This window comes from Engystomops pustulosus, chromosome 2 (assembly GCF_040894005.1).
Source record: "Engystomops pustulosus chromosome 2, aEngPut4.maternal, whole genome shotgun sequence".
Lineage (NCBI taxonomy): Eukaryota > Metazoa > Chordata > Amphibia > Anura > Leptodactylidae > Engystomops > Engystomops pustulosus.
The window spans coordinates 5,602,158-5,620,310 of NC_092412.1; the positions used below are offsets into that span (position 1 = coordinate 5,602,158).

Consider the following 18,153-nt stretch of genomic DNA (forward strand, 5'->3'; position numbering starts at 1 on the left):
CACCATCCCATAGAAGGTGAAGGTGAGCGCTCCCCAAGCGACACATTTTCGGTTTTTAAATGCGGCGGTTTTTCCGAATACGTCGGGTTTTCGTTCGGCCACGCCCCCCCGATTTCTGTCGCGCGCATGCCGGCCCCGATGCGCCACAATCCGATCGCGTGCGCCAAAAACCCGGGGCAATTCATGTACAAGCGGCGCAAATCGGAAATATTCGGGTAACACGTCGGGAAAACGCGAATCGGGCCCTTAGTAAATGACCCCCAGTGACTGCACAGAAGGGGGAGACTGCACACAGTGACTGCACAGGAGGGTCCTGTGCAGATCCAAAACAGTTCACTGACAACCGTGTAGACTGCACAGAAGGTTGTCAGGGGTTTTGCGCAGAAGTGGGGAACACGAGACATCTCCTGGGGGTCTCAGCTGCGTTATATACAAAGTGATCCGAGAGGATTGGAGACAGTGAGGAGGAGCAGAGACTGACAGACAGGAGAGAGAGGGAGGACCAGAGAGAGGACTGCGACCCAGCGAGAGGAGAGGACACCGAGACATGCAGCACAGCCAGGGAGGCAGGGGGACAACCGCACAGGGTGCAGCGCTCAGCCTGGGGTCACCCAGCACCCAGGACCCCTCTATGGCCTGAACCCCACAAATCCAGCCGCACCCCCACAGCACTCACCATGAGACTGCTGCCCCTCATCACCTGCTGTCTATACCTCATACCAGGTGAGTGACACCACAACTGTACTGCTGCTGTTACATGGGACTGCAGGTGACATCTACTACATGATCTGTGCTCAGAGATATCACTGTGTTATCTGTGGTGTTACATAGGACTGCAGGACACTACTACATGATCTGTACTCAGAGATATCACTGTGTTATCTGTGGTGTTACATGGGACTGCAGGACACATCTACTACATGATCTGTACTCAGAGATATCACTGTGTTATCTGTGCTGTTACATAGGACTGCAGGACACATCTACTACATGATCTGTACTCAGAGATATCACTGTGTTATCTGTGGTGTTACATAGGACTGCAGGACACATCTACTACATGATCTGTACTCAGAGATATCACTGTGTTATCTGTGGTGTTACATAGGACTGCAGGACACATCTACTACATGATCTGTACTCAGAGATATCACTGTGTTATCTGTGGTGTTACATAGGACTGCAGGACACATCTACTACATGATCTGTACTCAGAGATATCACTGTGTTATCTGTGGTGTTACATAGGACTGCAGGACACATCTACTACATGATCTGTACTCAGAGATATCACTGTGTTATCTGTGGTGTTACATGGGACTGCAGGTCACATCTACTACATGATCTGTACTCAGAGATATCACTGTGTTATCTGTGGTGTTACATAGGACTGCAGGACACATCTACTACATGATCTGTACTCAGAGATATCACTGTGTTATCTGTGGTGTTACATAGGACTGCAGGACACATCTACTACATGATCTGTACTCAGAGATATCACTGTGTTATCTGTGGTGTTACATGGGACTGCAGGACACCTCTACTACATGATCTGTACTCAGAGATATCACTGTGTTATCTGTGGTGTTACATAGGACTGCAGGATACATCTACTACATGATCTGTACTCAGAGATATCACTGTGTTATCTGTGCTGTTACATAGGACTGCAGGTCACATCTACTACATGATCTGTACTCAGAGATATCACTGTGTTATCTGTGCTGTTACATGGGACTGCAGGACACATCTACTACATGATCTGTACTCAGATATCACTGTGTTATCTGTGGTGTTACATAGGACTGCAGGACACATCTACTACACGATCTGTACTCAGAGATATCACTGTGTTATCTGTGGTGTTACATAGGACTGCAGGACACATCTACTACATGATCTGTACTCAGAGATATCACTGTGTTATCTGTGGTGTTACATAGGACTGCAGGTCACATCTACTACATGATCTGTACTCAGAGATATCACTGTGTTATCTGTGGTGTTACATAGGACTGCAGGACACATCTACTACATGATCTGTACTCAGATATATCACTGTGTTATCTGTGGTGTTACATAGGACTGCAGGACATATCTACTACATGATCTGCACTCAGAGATATCACTGTGTTATCTGTGGTGTTACATAGGACTGCAGGACATATCTACTACATGATCTGTACTCAGAGATATCACTGTGTTATCTGTGGTGTTACATAGGACTGCAGGACACATCTACTACATGATCTGTACTCAGAGATATCACTGTGTTATCTGTGGTGTTACATGGGACTGCAGGGCACATCTACTACATGATCTGCACTCAGAGATATCACTGTGTTATCTGTGGTGTTACATAGGACTGCAGGACACATCTACTACATGATCTGTACTCAGAGATATCACTGTGTTATCTGTGGTGTTACATAGGACTGCAGGACACATCTACTACATGATCTGTACTCAGAGATATCACTGTGTTATCTGTGGTGTTACATAGGACTGCAGGACACATCTACTACATGATCTGTACTCAGAGATATCACTGTGTTATCTGTGGTGTTACATAGGACTGCAGGACACATCTACTACATGATCTGTACTCAGAGATATCACTGTGTTATCTGTGGTGTTACATAGGACTGCAGGATACATCTACTACATGATCTGTACTCAGAGATATCACTGTGTTATCTGTGGTGTTACATAGGACTGCAGGACACATCTACTACATGATCTGTACTCAGAGATATCACTGTGTTATCTGTGATGTTACATGGGACTGCAGGTCACATCTACTACATGATCTGTACTCAGAGATATCACTGTGTTATCTGTTGTGTTACATGGGACTGCAGAATATTTGGGGGGGTGGGGGGGGGGAGGGGTGTCCTGCTTTCCCTTGTGATTACATGTAATAGATCTCCCTGTAGATCCTCCCGGCTCCGGAGATCTCCTTGTACATCTGTGAATTAGTTGTAATCCTATCGAGCGTGTCGCTCTATCCCTCATTGCTGCCTGTTAACTGCGAGAACTGTGCAGTGTGTGAGTGAGTCTGGGAGAGGTGATCCTGGTGCATTAAAGGGGTTGTCCAGGAATATGCACATTTTCAAATATGGCTATGGGGACATGTCCTCACACTGCTGTGCTCTCTGCAGCCAGTGTTATGTATTGTCCCTGGAGAGATGTGTAATCAGACCTCACACTGCTGTGCTCTGTGCTCTCTGCAGCCAGTGTTATGTATTGTCCCTGGAGAGATGTGTAATCAGACCTCACACTGCTGTGCTCTGTGCTCTCTGCAGCCAGTGTTATGTATTGTCCCTGGAGAGATGTGTAATCAGACCTCACACTGCTGTGCTCTGTGCTCTCTGCAGCCAGTGTTATGTATTGTCCCTGGAGAGATGTGTAATCAGACATCACACTGCTGTGCTCTGTGCTCTCTGCAGCCAGTGTTATGTATTGTTCCTGGAGAGATGTGTAATCAGACCTCACACTGCTGTGCTCTGTGCACTCTGCAGCCAGTGTTATGTATTGTCCCTAGAGAGATGTGTAATCAGACCTCACACTGCTGTGCTCTGTGCTCTCTGCAGCCAGTGTTATGTATTGTCCCTGGAGAGATGTGTAATCATACCTCACACTGCTGTGCTCTGTGCTCTCTGCAGCCAGTGTTATGTATTGTCCCTGGAGAGATGTGTAATCAGACCTCACACTGCTGTGCTCTGTGCTCTCTGCAGTCAGTGTTATGTATTGTCCCTGGAGAGATGTGTAATCAGACCTCACACTGCTGTGCTCTGTGCTCTCTGCAGCCAGTGTTATGTATTATCCGAGGAGAGATGTGTAATCAGACCTCACACTGCTGTGCTCTGTGCTCTCTGCAGCCAGTGTTATGTATTGTCCCTGGAGAGATCAGTAATTAGACCTCACACTGCTGTGCTCTGTGCTCTCTGCAGCCAGTGTTATGTATTGTCCCTGGAGATATCAGTAATCAGACCTCACACTGCTGTGCTCTGTGCTCTCTGCAGCCAGTGTTATGTATTGTCCCTAGAGAGATGTGTAATCAGACCTCACACTGCTGTGCTCTGTGCTCTCTGCAGCCAGTGTTATGTATTGTCCCTAGAGAGATGTGTAATCAGACCTCACACTGCTGTGCTCTGTGCTCTCTGCAGCCAGTATTATGTCTATGGAGAGATGTGTAATCAGACCTCACACTGCTGTGCTCTGTGCTCTCTGCAGCCAGTGTTATGTATTGTCCCTGGAGAGATGTGTAATCAGACCTCACACTGCTGTGCTCTGTGCTCTCTGCAGCCAGTGTTATGTATTGTCCCTGGAGAGATGAAAGAAATAGCAAAAATAAGTAAAGAGAATGTGCCCCCCCCCCCCCCCGGCCGCTCCCAGAATGACGAGGATCATCGTGTAAAAGACTTTCTGTATTGGAAGTTGGAAACGTTTCCTGGGCACCGACCTCTCCATCAGGTAAGTACAAAGATCCACAATATAAATGGTTACATAGAAATCTAAGTAACAAATCAAAGTGAATCTCAATAAGAAGGTAAAGAATAACAATAAATGAGTAAATATTATAACTGTGTCACATTCTATTTATTGTTATTATTACATTCTTCCTTTGATTTGTTACTTATGTTTCTATGTGATCTTTTATACTGTGGAGCTTTGTACTTACCTGCTGGAGAGGTCGGTGCGCTGTTTCTTATATACTCGTGCTGTCGCATATTAATGTGTCAATGCACTGGGGGCGTGTCCTCACACTGCTGTGCTCTGTGCTCTCTAGGTATTGGTTTTGGCGTGTGAGTGTAATCCTTTGTGTATGTAGTTAGTAGCAGCAGGACTGTGACATCCTGATTTATATTCATTGTACGGGAGGTGACAGCTTTGACTCATAGCAGAGAGGAGGGATAATAGCACAGAGAACAGCAGTGTGAGGATCCCCACAGCCGCTCTGTATACTCAGTGTCCCCTCTTATTCCAGGAGTTCTGGGGGCTCAGGGGCGCTTCGCCTACAAACTGATGAGCGACTTATTCACCAACTACTCAAATGCCCTGCGGCCGGTGGAGGACATGGACAAGGCCATGAACGTGACGCTGCAGGTCACCCTGTCCCAGATCATCGACATGGTACGTCTGCACCCAGGGACCCCCACCCTGATATAGACCCCACACAGCCCCTACCTGAGATAGACCCCACACGGCAATGTATGGACCCCCTACCTGATATAGACCCCATACAGCAATGTAAGGACCCCCTACCTGATATAGACCCCATACAGCAATGTAAGGACCCCCTACCTGATATAGACCCCACATAGCAATGTATGGGCCCCATACCTGATATAGACCCCACACAGCAATGTATGGACCCCCTACCTGATATAGACCCCACATAGCAATGTATGGACCCCCTACCTGAGATAGACCCCACACACAGCAATGTATGGACCCCATACCTGATATAGACCCCACACAGCAATGTATGGACCCCCTACCTGATATAGACCCCCCACACAGCAATGTATGGACCCCATACCTGATATAGACCCCACACACAGCAATGTATGGACCCCCTACCTGATATAGACCCCACACAGCAATGTATGGACCCCATACCTGATATAGACCCCACACAGCAATGTATGGACCCCCTACCTGATATAGACCCCACACACAGCAATGTATGGACCCCCTACCTGAGATAGACCCCACACACAGCAATGTATGGACCCCCTACCTTATATACACCCCCACACAGCAATGTATGGACCCCCTACCTGATATAGACCCCACACAGCAATGTATGGGCCCCCTACCTGATATAGACCCCACACAGCAATGTATGGGCCCCCTACCTGATATAGACCCCCACACAGTAATATATGACCCCCCTTTCTGATATGAACCCCAGATAGCAACATATGGACCCCCTACCTGATATAGACCCCCCACACAGCAATGTATGGACCCCCTACCTGATATAGACCCCACACACAGCAATGTATGGACCCCCTACCTGATATAGACCCCCCACACAGCAATGTATGGACCCCATACCTGATATAGACCCCACACAGCAATGTATGGACCCCCTACCTGATATAGACCCCACACAGCAATGTATGGACCCCCTACCTGATATAGACCCCACACACAGCAATGTATGGACCCCCTACCTGAGATAGACCCCACACACAGCAATGTATGGACCCCCTACCTGATATAGACCCCCCACACAGCAATGTATGGACCCCATACCTGATATAGACCCCACACAGCAATGTATGGGCCCCCTACCTGATATAGACCCCCACACAGCAATGTATGGACCCCCTACCTGATATAGACCCCACACAGCAATGTATGGACCCCCTACCTGATATAGACCCCCACACAGTAATATATGACCCCCCTTTCTGATATGGACCCCAGATAGCAACATATGGACCCCCTACCTGATATAGACCCCCCACACAGCAATGTATGGACCCCCTACCTGATATAGACCCCACACACAGTAATATATGACCCCCCTTTCTGATATGGACCCCAGATAGCAACATATGGACCCCCTACCTGATATAGACCCCCACACAGCAATGTATGGACCCCCTACCTGATATAGACCCCACACACAGCAATGTATGGACCCCCTACCTGACATAGACCCCACACACAGCAATGTATGGACCCCCTACCTGATATAGACCCCCCACACAGCAATGTATGGACCCCCTACCTGATATAGACCCCACACACAGCAATGTATGGACCCCCTACCTGATATAGACCCCACACAGCAATGTATGGACCCCCTACCTGATATAGACCCCACACAGCCCCTACCTGATATACACCCCACACACAGCAATGTATGGGCCCCCTACCTGATATAGACCCCCCACAGCAATGTATGGACCCCCTACCTGATATAGACCCCACACGCAGCAATGTATGGACCCCCTACCTGATATAGACCCCACACACAGCAATGTATGGGCCCCCTACCTGATATAGACCCCCCACAGCAATGTATGGACCCCCTACCTGATATAGACCCCACACAGCCCCTACCTGATATACACCCCACACACAGCAATGTATGGACCCCCTACCTGATATAGACCCCCCACACAGTAATATATGACCCCCCTTTCTGATATGGACCCCAGATAGCAACGTATGGACCCCCTACCTGATATAGACCCCCCACACAGCAACGTATGGACCCCCTACCTGATATAGACCCCACACGCAGCAATGTATGGACCCCCTACCTGATATAGACCCCCACACAGTAATATATGGACCCCCTACCTGATATAGACCCCACACGCAGCAATGTATGGACCCCCTACCTGATATAGACCCCACACAGCAATGTATGGACCCCCCTACCTGATATAGACCCCACACACAGCAATGTATGGACCCCCTACCTGATATAGACCCCACACACAGCAATGTATGGACCCCCTACCTGATATAGACCCCACACACAGCAATGTATGGACCCCCTACCTGATATAGACCCCACACAGCAATGTATGGACCCCCTACCTGATATAGACCCCACACAGCCCCTACCTGATATAGACCCCACACAGCAATGTATGGACCCCCTACCTGATATAGACCCCCACACAGTAATATATGGACCCCCTACCTGATATAGACCCCACACGCAGCAATGTATGGACCCCCTACCTGATATAGACCCCACACACAGCAATGTATGGACCCCCTACCTGATATAGACCCCACACACAGCAATGTATGGACCCCCTACCTGATATAGACCCCACACAGCCCCTACCTGATATAGACCCCACACACAGCAATGTATGGACCCCCTACCTGATATAGACCCCACACAGCAATGTATGGACCCCCTACCTGATATAGACCCCCACACAGTAATATATGGACCCCCTACCTGATATAGACCCCACACAGCAATGTATGGACCCCCTACCTGATATAGACCCCACACAGCAATGTATGGACCCCATACCTGATATAGACCCCCACACAGCAATGTATGGACCCCCTACCTGAGATAGACCCTACACACAGCAATGTATGGACCCCCTACCTGATATAGACCCCACACACAGCAATGTATGGACCCCCTACCTGATATAGACCCCACACAGCAATGTATGGACCCCCTACCTGATATAGACCCCACACAGCAATGTATGGACCCCCTACCTGATATAGACCCCCCACACAGCAATGTATGGACCCCATACCTGATATAGACCCCACACAGCAATGTATGGACCCCCTACCTGATATAGACCCCCACACAGTAATATATGGACCCCCTACCTGATATAGACCCCACACAGCAATGTATGGACCCCATACCTGATATAGACCCCACACAGCAATGTATGTATCCCCTACCTGATATAGACCCCACACAGCAATGTATGGACCCCCTACCTGATATAGACCCCCACACAGTAATATATGGACCCCCTACCTGATATAGACCCCACACGCAGCAATGTATGGGCCCCCTACCTGATATAGACCCCCCACAGCAATGTATGGACCCCCTACCTGATATAGACCCCACACGCAGCAATGTATGGACCCCCTACCTGATATAGACCCCACACACAGCAATGTATGGGCCCCCTACCTGATATAGACCCCCCACAGCAATGTATGGACCCCCTACCTGATATAGACCCCACACAGCCCCTACCTGATATACACCCCACACACAGCAATGTATGGACCCCCTACCTGATATAGACCCCCCACACAGTAATATATGACCCCCCTTTCTGATATGGACCCCAGATAGCAACGTATGGACCCCCTACCTGATATAGACCCCCCACACAGCAACGTATGGACCCCCTACCTGATATAGACCCCACACGCAGCAATGTATGGACCCCCTACCTGATATAGACCCCCACACAGTAATATATGGACCCCCTACCTGATATAGACCCCACACGCAGCAATGTATGGACCCCCTACCTGATATAGACCCCACACAGCAATGTATGGACCCCCCTACCTGATATAGACCCCACACACAGCAATGTATGGACCCCCTACCTGATATAGACCCCACACACAGCAATGTATGGACCCCCTACCTGATATAGACCCCACACACAGCAATGTATGGACCCCCTACCTGATATAGACCCCACACAGCAATGTATGGACCCCCTACCTGATATAGACCCCACACAGCCCCTACCTGATATAGACCCCACACAGCAATGTATGGACCCCCTACCTGATATAGACCCCCACACAGTAATATATGGACCCCCTACCTGATATAGACCCCACACGCAGCAATGTATGGACCCCCTACCTGATATAGACCCCACACACAGCAATGTATGGACCCCCTACCTGATATAGACCCCACACACAGCAATGTATGGACCCCCTACCTGATATAGACCCCACACAGCCCCTACCTGATATAGACCCCACACACAGCAATGTATGGACCCCCTACCTGATATAGACCCCACACAGCAATGTATGGACCCCCTACCTGATATAGACCCCCACACAGTAATATATGGACCCCCTACCTGATATAGACCCCACACAGCAATGTATGGACCCCCTACCTGATATAGACCCCACACAGCAATGTATGGACCCCATACCTGATATAGACCCCCACACAGCAATGTATGGACCCCCTACCTGAGATAGACCCTACACACAGCAATGTATGGACCCCCTACCTGATATAGACCCCACACACAGCAATGTATGGACCCCCTACCTGATATAGACCCCACACACAGCAATGTATGGACCCCCTACCTGATATAGACCCCACACAGCAATGTATGGACCCCCTACCTGATATAGACCCCACACAGCAATGTATGGACCCCCTACCTGATATAGACCCCACACAGCAATGTATGGACCCCCTACCTGATATAGACCCCCCACACAGCAATGTATGGACCCCATACCTGATATAGACCCCACACAGCAATGTATGGACCCCCTACCTGATATAGACCCCCACACAGTAATATATGGACCCCCTACCTGATATAGACCCCACACAGCAATGTATGGACCCCATACCTGATATAGACCCCACACAGCAATGTATGGACCCCCTACCTGATATAGACCCCACACACAGCAATGTATGGACCCCCTACCTGATATAGACCCCACACAGCAATGTATGGACCCCCTACCTGATATAGACCCCCACACAGTAATATATGGACCCCCTACCTGATATAGACCCCACACGCAGCAATGTATGGACCCCCTACCTGATATAGACCCCACACACAGCAATGTATGGACCCCCTACCTGATATAGACCCCACACACAGCAATGTATGGACCCCCTACCTGATATAGACCCCACACAGCAATGTATGGACCCCCTACCTGATATAGACCCCACACAGCCCCTACCTGATATAGACCCCCCACACAGCAATGTATGGACCCCCTACCTGATATAGACCCCCCCACACAGTAATATATGACCCCCCTTTATGATATGGACCCCAGATAGAAACGTATGGACCCCCTACCTGATATAGACCCCACACAGCAATGTAAGGACCCCCTACCTGATATAGACCCCCCACACAGCAATGTATGGACCCCCTACCTGATATATACCCCACACGCAGCAATGTATGGACCCCCTACCTGATATAGACCCCCCACACAGCAATGTATGGACCCCCTACCTGATATAGACCCCACACGCAGCAATGTATGGACCCCCTACCTGATATAGACCCCACACACAGCAATGTATGGACCCCCTACCTGATATAGACCCCACACACAGCAATGTATGGACCCCCTACCTGATATAGACCCCACACAGCAATGTATGGACCCCCTACCTGATATAGACCCCACACAGCAATGTATGGACCCCATACCTGATATAGACCCCCACACAGCAATGTATGGACCCCCTACCTGAGATAGACCCCACACACAGCAATGTATGGACCCCCTACCTGATATAGACCCCCCACACAGCAATGTATGGACCCCCTACCTGATATAGACCCCCCCACACAGCAATGTATGGACCCCCTACCTGATATAGACCCCCCACACAGCAATGTATGGACCCCCTACCTGATATAGACCCCACACGCAGCAATGTATGGACCCCCTACCTGATATAGACCCCACACACAGCAATGTATGGACCCCCTACCTGATATAGACCCCACACACAGCAATGTATGGACCCCCTACCTGATATAGACCCCACACAGCAATGTATGGACCCCCTACCTGATATAGACCCCACACAGCAATGTATGGACCCCCTACCTGATATAGACCCCACACAGCAATGTATGGACCCCATACCTGATATAGACCCCCACACAGCAATGTATGGACCCCCTACCTGAGATAGACCCCACACACAGCAATGTATGGACCCCCTACCTGATATAGACCCCACACACAGCAATGTATGGACCCCCTACCTGATATAGACCCCACACACAGCAATGTATGGACCCCCTACCTGATATAGACCCCACACAGCAATGTATGGACCCCCTACCTGATATAGACCCCCCACACAGCAATGTATGGACCCCCTACCTGATATAGACCCCACACAGCAATGTATGGACCCCCTACCTGATATAGACCCCACACACAGCAATGTATGGACCCCCTACCTGAGATAGACCCCACACACAGCAATGTATGGACCCCCTACCTGATATAGACCCCACACACAATAATGTATGGACCCCCTACTCTTGGCCCCTTTCCTCATGGCCTCCTCACTCTTTGATCTGACTTTTGTCTCTCTTGCAGGATGAGCGGAACCAGATCCTGATGGCCTACCTGTGGATCCGCCAGGTTTGGTTTGACGCCTACCTGCGCTGGAACAAGGACGACTATGATGGGCTCGATACCATCCGTATACCTAGCAGTTATGTATGGAGACCTGATATAGTCCTATATAACAAGTAGGTCGGATGGAGGTTGGGGCCCATCAGTGCGTCTTGACTCCTTCCAGCCCGGGTCTGGCCCCACCAGTGTCCACATGAATCCTGGAGGAAACTGGAGGATAAACAATATGGCCGCCTTACAGATCCAGCAGTCCTGAATACCTCTTCTGCCTGGTCATGTAGTGATACATGAGGTGGACGTGTATCATTGCATCACTGGGTACAGCTGATATCCTGGACTGTAGGACGGCTGAGACCATATTCATTATCATCCAGGTTCCTCAGGTAAGACCTTGGAAACCAAGACCCTCAAGTGTCCGTTCTGCAGTCAAGAGCAACAGCTTGGCTGAGCTGTAGCATTCACCTTCATATCTTACCAAGGACAGGAATCGGCACTGGTGAGGTTGACATCTGATGACAAAGTGACCATCTACCACCACCTGAACATTATGACTATGTCACAAGGACAGAGATTGGTATCAGGTTGACTCATGTTTACTTTTGCGATGGTCCTAAAGTTCTGCTTGTTCAGTTGAACCAAAATGGATGAACCCAAAACAACTAAACCGTCCCCCTGTAGCTTGTATGAGACCCCCAGGATCACTGTTACAGAGAAGAGTCCTGAAAGATCTTCATCACATGACCCCTTCTCATGATAAGACTACGACATCTCAACTGGGCAACACTATGGTCTTTAGAGAGACCAACCACCGGGGCAAAACCCTAGTAGTTGTAGTTTCCACCAAGTGCTATGGTGGGCTTCACTTCATCATACACAATTATTCCTGGGACAACCCCCCCCCCCCCTCATTAACCCGTAGTCAGTTGCTCCTAGTAGCCTCCAAATTGAGTTGTCTTCTACTGAACATTAAGGTTTGAAGCCTGGACCCACCAGAGAATTCCCTGGTTTTGTTCATCCAACAACTCCTCCAATGGAGATGATTCTTCATGATTGATTACTTGGCTCCTTCAGATTTTCTCAGAATTTATCTCCACCCAATCTGAAAATTTAACCCAGCCATGTCACCTCGGGAAGAACCTTCGAGAAGTGATCATGGCGGACAGTCCATTCCTGACCACCAGGTTACGCTCTCCAGACCTTACTCATTGATCTTCAGATTGTAACTACTGTATGGCCTATTGGATTCTTCTAGGACACCCACTATATGACTCCCTCACAGATAAGTGGACAGTCAAGTTGACAATGGGTCATTCTTGGCCAAAATGTACAAGTAGAACTTTAGAACCATCACTGTCCTGCTCACTGCTGCCAAAGTTCAACTTAAACTTTTTAGTCAATGCAAAAAAGGGATGTGGTGCCTCAAGGAGCAGCATGGAGGTTTACGTGGTGCTCACCTCCATGGCCACCACAGAGACAATGAAGCTTAGCTCATAATGTATTCCTTGTAAAGCTTTCCAGACCTAAAGAATGATATTAGAACTTTTGGACCATTGGGTTTCCTGATTGGACCAACTTTTTGTTTTCTCTAGAGACGTTCCATCAATAACCAAGTTCACCATGTGCCTTACAATATGCAATCTGCTCCTGCCACAATGACCCACTCCTGCCCTAGTATCCTGCCCCCACTAGGTCATCTTATTTGTCTCCCTTTGCCTGTTCGCCCCTCAGTCTATGGGCCCCCCTCTGCCTGCTCAGTATAAGGGCAGCACAGCAGCAGATGATGGACACAGAGACCTTCCCCAAGCGCTACACGTGTCCTGACATAGGGTGCAGGGATTTCGGCTCCATGCTGTGCCAGGGCTCGGAGAGAAGGTGTAACACAATCGCAGGTGCAGCTGCTGCCTGAGGCGGCTCATGTTCTTCAGCAGAGGTGACTCTCGGAGCCCTGCGGCCGAATTACATCTAATAACTGGAAACAGAACCTCAGGATAAAGCACTTGTTCTACATCCCCGGGGAGGGGTCTCCGCCATGTTTTGAGGTCTCTATCTGTGAGGACATCCCCATAAAGCAAGTAATTGGGAACCCAATACATCATAACTTCTGCTGCCGTCACCTGCACAGCTGTAGCTACAATATTTTTCACCCAAAGCAGCATTTTTTATGCCTGCTGGCTGCCATATATAGGCTGGGTGACGAAAGACTTGTAGACCACCATTACTGGTGACATTCTGCACAGTGTCTATTAGTTCTGTGGCCACATAACTGTTGTTCCAGCACCATGCTTTACACTGCAGGTGTGATCTTTTCCAGATGCAATGCTGTCTGGGATGACCACACATCTTGTATGCTCCACATAACCATTGACACTGATGAAACCAGGTTCTTCTTTCCTTGCCCCATCTGACAAACATTATCACAGAAGCTCCATTGTCTCTTAGGTGCTCAGATGTTGTCCTTCATCTTCCTCTTGAGGTTCCTCCTGGTCAGTAGACTCTTCCACTTGAGAGGTCATGATGTGGTAGCTCTGTCTAATAGTCACCCCCAATGACCTCAGTAGTGTTGGAAGCGTTCTCTAGGTCTTGGTTGAAGTTGTGGATTCTCCGAGACATCTTCCAGCATCATGTATTCTCCAGCTGGTTGGGAAAAGCCAAAAAACCTGCCGGGGTATAAATAAAATCATTCTCCATCCAGCAGATTGTGATTTCTGCTCTGCAGGTACATTCTGGGAATGATTATTTGCCTTCCTTTTCCAGTGCTGATGACCAGTTTACCGGCTCGATGGAGACGAATGTGGTGATCAGATACGATGGACAGATCATGTGGGACTCTCCAGCCATCACTAAGAGCTCCTGTAAGGTGGACGTCTCCTTCTTCCCTTTCGATGGTCAGCAATGTCGTCTGACCTTTGGCTCCTGGACCTATAATGGGAATCAGATTGACATCTTGAACCATTTGGACACCGGGGATCTGACAGACTTTGTGGAGAATGTTGAGTGGGAGGTGCTGGGAATGCCAGCAAAGAAGAACGTGATCACCTATGGGTGCTGCTCGGAACCGTACCCTGATGTCACCTACACCCTAATGCTGAAGAGGAGGGCTTCATTCTACATCTTCAATCTTCTTCTTCCTTGTGTGATGATCTCCTTCCTGGCACCGCTAGGGTTCTACCTCCCAGCGGACTCTGGAGAGAAGGTGTCTCTAGGTGTCACCGTCCTGTTGGCCCTCACTGTTTTCCAGCTGCTTGTGGCTGAGAGTATGCCACCATCCGAAAATGTGCCACTCATCGGTGAGTACAAGTAAAACCAGGGAACAATAATTTACGGAACAGGAAAGATGTAGTTTCTCCAGTGTGATCACATCTTGAGCATGCCTTCCAGTTTTGGGGAACAGTTCAGGTAGGTGATCAAATAGCTAAATTGTACGAATGGTGGAAAAATTGTAAAAATAGGGAACCGCAATGGGCACCAGATTCACCCTCCGCTATGTCAAAAACTTTTATTCCCTTTAGGGAATAACTAATTATTAATCCCAGATCTAATGTTGGTAAGAATTTACCCTTCATATTCTCATATATGGTTAGGTGGGACCTTATGCCCAAAATACTAATAGACAAGGACTTCCAGCTGTTTTAGAGGTTTAGATATCTTCAACCACAACATCCATATTTTGGCTTTGCATTGTCTTTTGTTCTATCTTTCTTCCTGACTTGATTGTTGTTTCTTTCTCTGCAGGGAAGTATTACATTGCCACCATGACAATGATTACGGCCTCCACTGCCCTCACTATCTTTATAATGAACATCCACCACTGCGGCCCAGAAGCAAAACCCGTCCCAAAGTGGGCAAAGAAGTATATCTTGCAATATATGTCAAGGATATTTTTTGTCTATGAGGTGGGGGAGAGCTGCAGAAGACCTAAGTCTGAGGCCGACAAACCACCCAAAGTACAGGTCGTGAATGGACAAGCCAAACAGGAGGACCCCACAGCCATACTGAAAAACTGTCAGGAGGGCGACCTCAAGGGCTCAGCTGTGAAGGAAGACTTGGACTGGGGGAAGGACAGTGCTGCTACCAACGGCCATAGTACCTGGAGGGAGCCTGGAAAGGCCGGGATTAGTTCCGATCAGTGCGGGGGTGGTAAAGATCATGGGTGCGGTGAGTGCCCCAAGATCCAATGTCTGTGCCACAACGAGCGTCTACTCAAAAACATTGAATACATGGCCAACTGCTTTCGGGAGCAAAAGGCAGCACATAAAAGGACTGGGGAGTGGAAAAAAGTGGCCAAGGTCATGGACAGGTTCTTCATGTGGGTGTTCTTCATCATGGTGTTCTTCATGAGTGTGCTAATTATGGGGAAAGCCATCTGAGATGCCTCGTTCATAGATCAGGTTAAAGGTTCTCCAGAAGTTTTGTTCTGTCCAGCCAGCCTGGCTGTGTCTCCTTAATAACACCAGGGTGTAGCTCTACATCGGTGCCCATGCAGTTAAATCATATGTCTTCCTAATATAGTGCAAGAACCATCCATAGGAAAGCTTTCCAGTCATGAATGGGTGTCTGAACCTGTTCCAGATCATCTAGTGACCCAGTTGCAATGAAGTCCTTTCTTTCTCATGGACTGTGGATGGTCCATGTAATATGCATTGTCTAAACACTAAGGGAACCAAGGTTCTCGACCCATCATGGATGTACTAGGTGCAATATTTCCAATCTAGTTGCATGGATTTTGCTAGAAGATCAAGCAGTCAGGCCATGGTCTGCTATGTAATGAGCTATTATGTGCAAAGTCTTACAAGATGTGTAATTCTCCTCTCGTTGCTCCTCTTCTAGTCTCATTATTTACTACAAAATAACTAGTTATATATATATTGTCCATAGAAAAGAAACATCATGTTGCCAATGGTATCCGGCTGCTTGGTCTTACCTGAACTCTCTAAATTTGGCACACATACAAGAAGTGTAGTATCGGCGGACAACCATCTAATGTATATGAAGGTGTCTGTAGCATTAGGTTTAGCAATTACGTTACTCTCAAAGGAGATATGACTCTTGGTTGGTGACCCCATTCAGACTCTTCGTCCTCCTTCAGATCATTCTGTCATCTGCAAACTCCCTTGAGACTCCTCTACCAACTCCAGCTCCCTCTGTCTCCTCAATCTTCTGCCCTCTCTATTCTTTTCACAAACCTGGGACATCTACAGTCCGAGCCTTCACCTTTCAGACTCCATTTTTAATTGTTGTCACCCACTCCAGACTGCTCTTTCCCCTCATGATTTCCCATCCAGACAACTCCTTCCCTTCCCCTTCTAGACTCTCCTGTCCTCTCCATAAATGCCACCTTTCACACTCAATGATCTTCTCTCTTAAGACCAACTCCTGCCCAGAAAACAACCCAACTGTCTCCTCCAGACTTCTCAGTCCCCCTTTAGACCCCTAATGTTCCAGTCCCATTTCAGACCCTTCATTTCTTCCCTGGACCCCTCATTCTCCGTCCCAACGTCTCTTTCCCCTCAAGATGCCTCAGTCCATCTCCAGACCCATCAATCAATCTGCAGATTCCACCATCAATCTCCCCCATGATCCTTTAGTCCACCTTCAGACCCATCAGTCCTCCTCCAGACTCCTCAGTTCTTCTCCAGACTCCTCCATCCCCTCCAGACACCGCAGTTTCTCTCCAGACTCCTCCATCCCCTCCAGACACCGCAGTTTCTCTCCAGAACCCTCGAAATCCCTCAGTCCACCTCAGAACTACTCAATCCGTCTCTTGACTCTTCAGTCCCCCTCCAAACCCCTCTGTCCCCCTGCAGACTCCACAGACCTCAGTTACTCTCCAGACAGTGTCCTCCTCCATTGCCCTCAGGCCCCCTACATAGACCTCAGTTACTCTCCAGACAGTGTCCTCCTCCAATGTCCTCAGGCCCCCTTCATAGACCTCAGTTACTCTCCAGACAGTGTCCTCCTCCATTGGCCTCAGGCCCCCTTTATAGACCTCAGTTACTCTCCAGACAGTGTCCTCCTCCATTGCCCTCAGGCCCCCTTCATAGACCTCAGTTACTCTCCAGACAGTGTCCTCCTCCATTGGCCTCAGGCCCCCTTTATAGACCTCAGTTACTCTCCAGACAGTGTCCTCCTCCATTGCCCTCAGGCCCCCTTCATAGACCTCAGTTACTCTCCAGACAGTGTCCTCCTCCAATGTCCTCAGGCCCCCTTCATAGACCTCAGTTACTCTCCAGGCAGTGTCCTCCTCCATTGGCATCAGGCCCC

General features: G+C 48.8%; 1 protein-coding gene across 1 annotated transcript; it reads left to right on the forward strand.

Moving 5' to 3' along the window:
* The first annotated feature begins 278 nt into the window (after positions 1 to 278).
* Positions 279 to 16,261, forward strand: CHRNA10 (cholinergic receptor nicotinic alpha 10 subunit). Its single transcript, XM_072133623.1, has 5 exons — positions 279 to 723; positions 4,994 to 5,139; positions 11,854 to 12,008; positions 14,647 to 15,179; positions 15,625 to 16,261. Exons 1-5 carry the CDS (start codon positions 678 to 680, stop codon positions 16,257 to 16,259), a joined length of 1,515 nt encoding a protein of 504 aa, XP_071989724.1. The 5' UTR covers positions 279 to 677; the 3' UTR covers positions 16,260 to 16,261.
* The last annotated feature ends 1,892 nt before the right edge of the window (positions 16,262 to 18,153 follow it).

Excerpts from the sequence above, each read along its gene's own strand:
- CHRNA10 (XM_072133623.1), top strand. The coding sequence starts at position 678 with ATGAGACTGCTGCCCCTCATCACCTGCTGTCTATACCTCATACCAG. Across the intron at positions 12,009-14,646 it reads GATATAGTCCTATATAACAA|TGCTGATGACCAGTTTACCG; the intron begins GTAGGTCGGATG and ends TTCCTTTTCCAG. Across the intron at positions 15,180-15,624 it reads CGAAAATGTGCCACTCATCG|GGAAGTATTACATTGCCACC; the intron begins GTGAGTACAAGT and ends CTTTCTCTGCAG.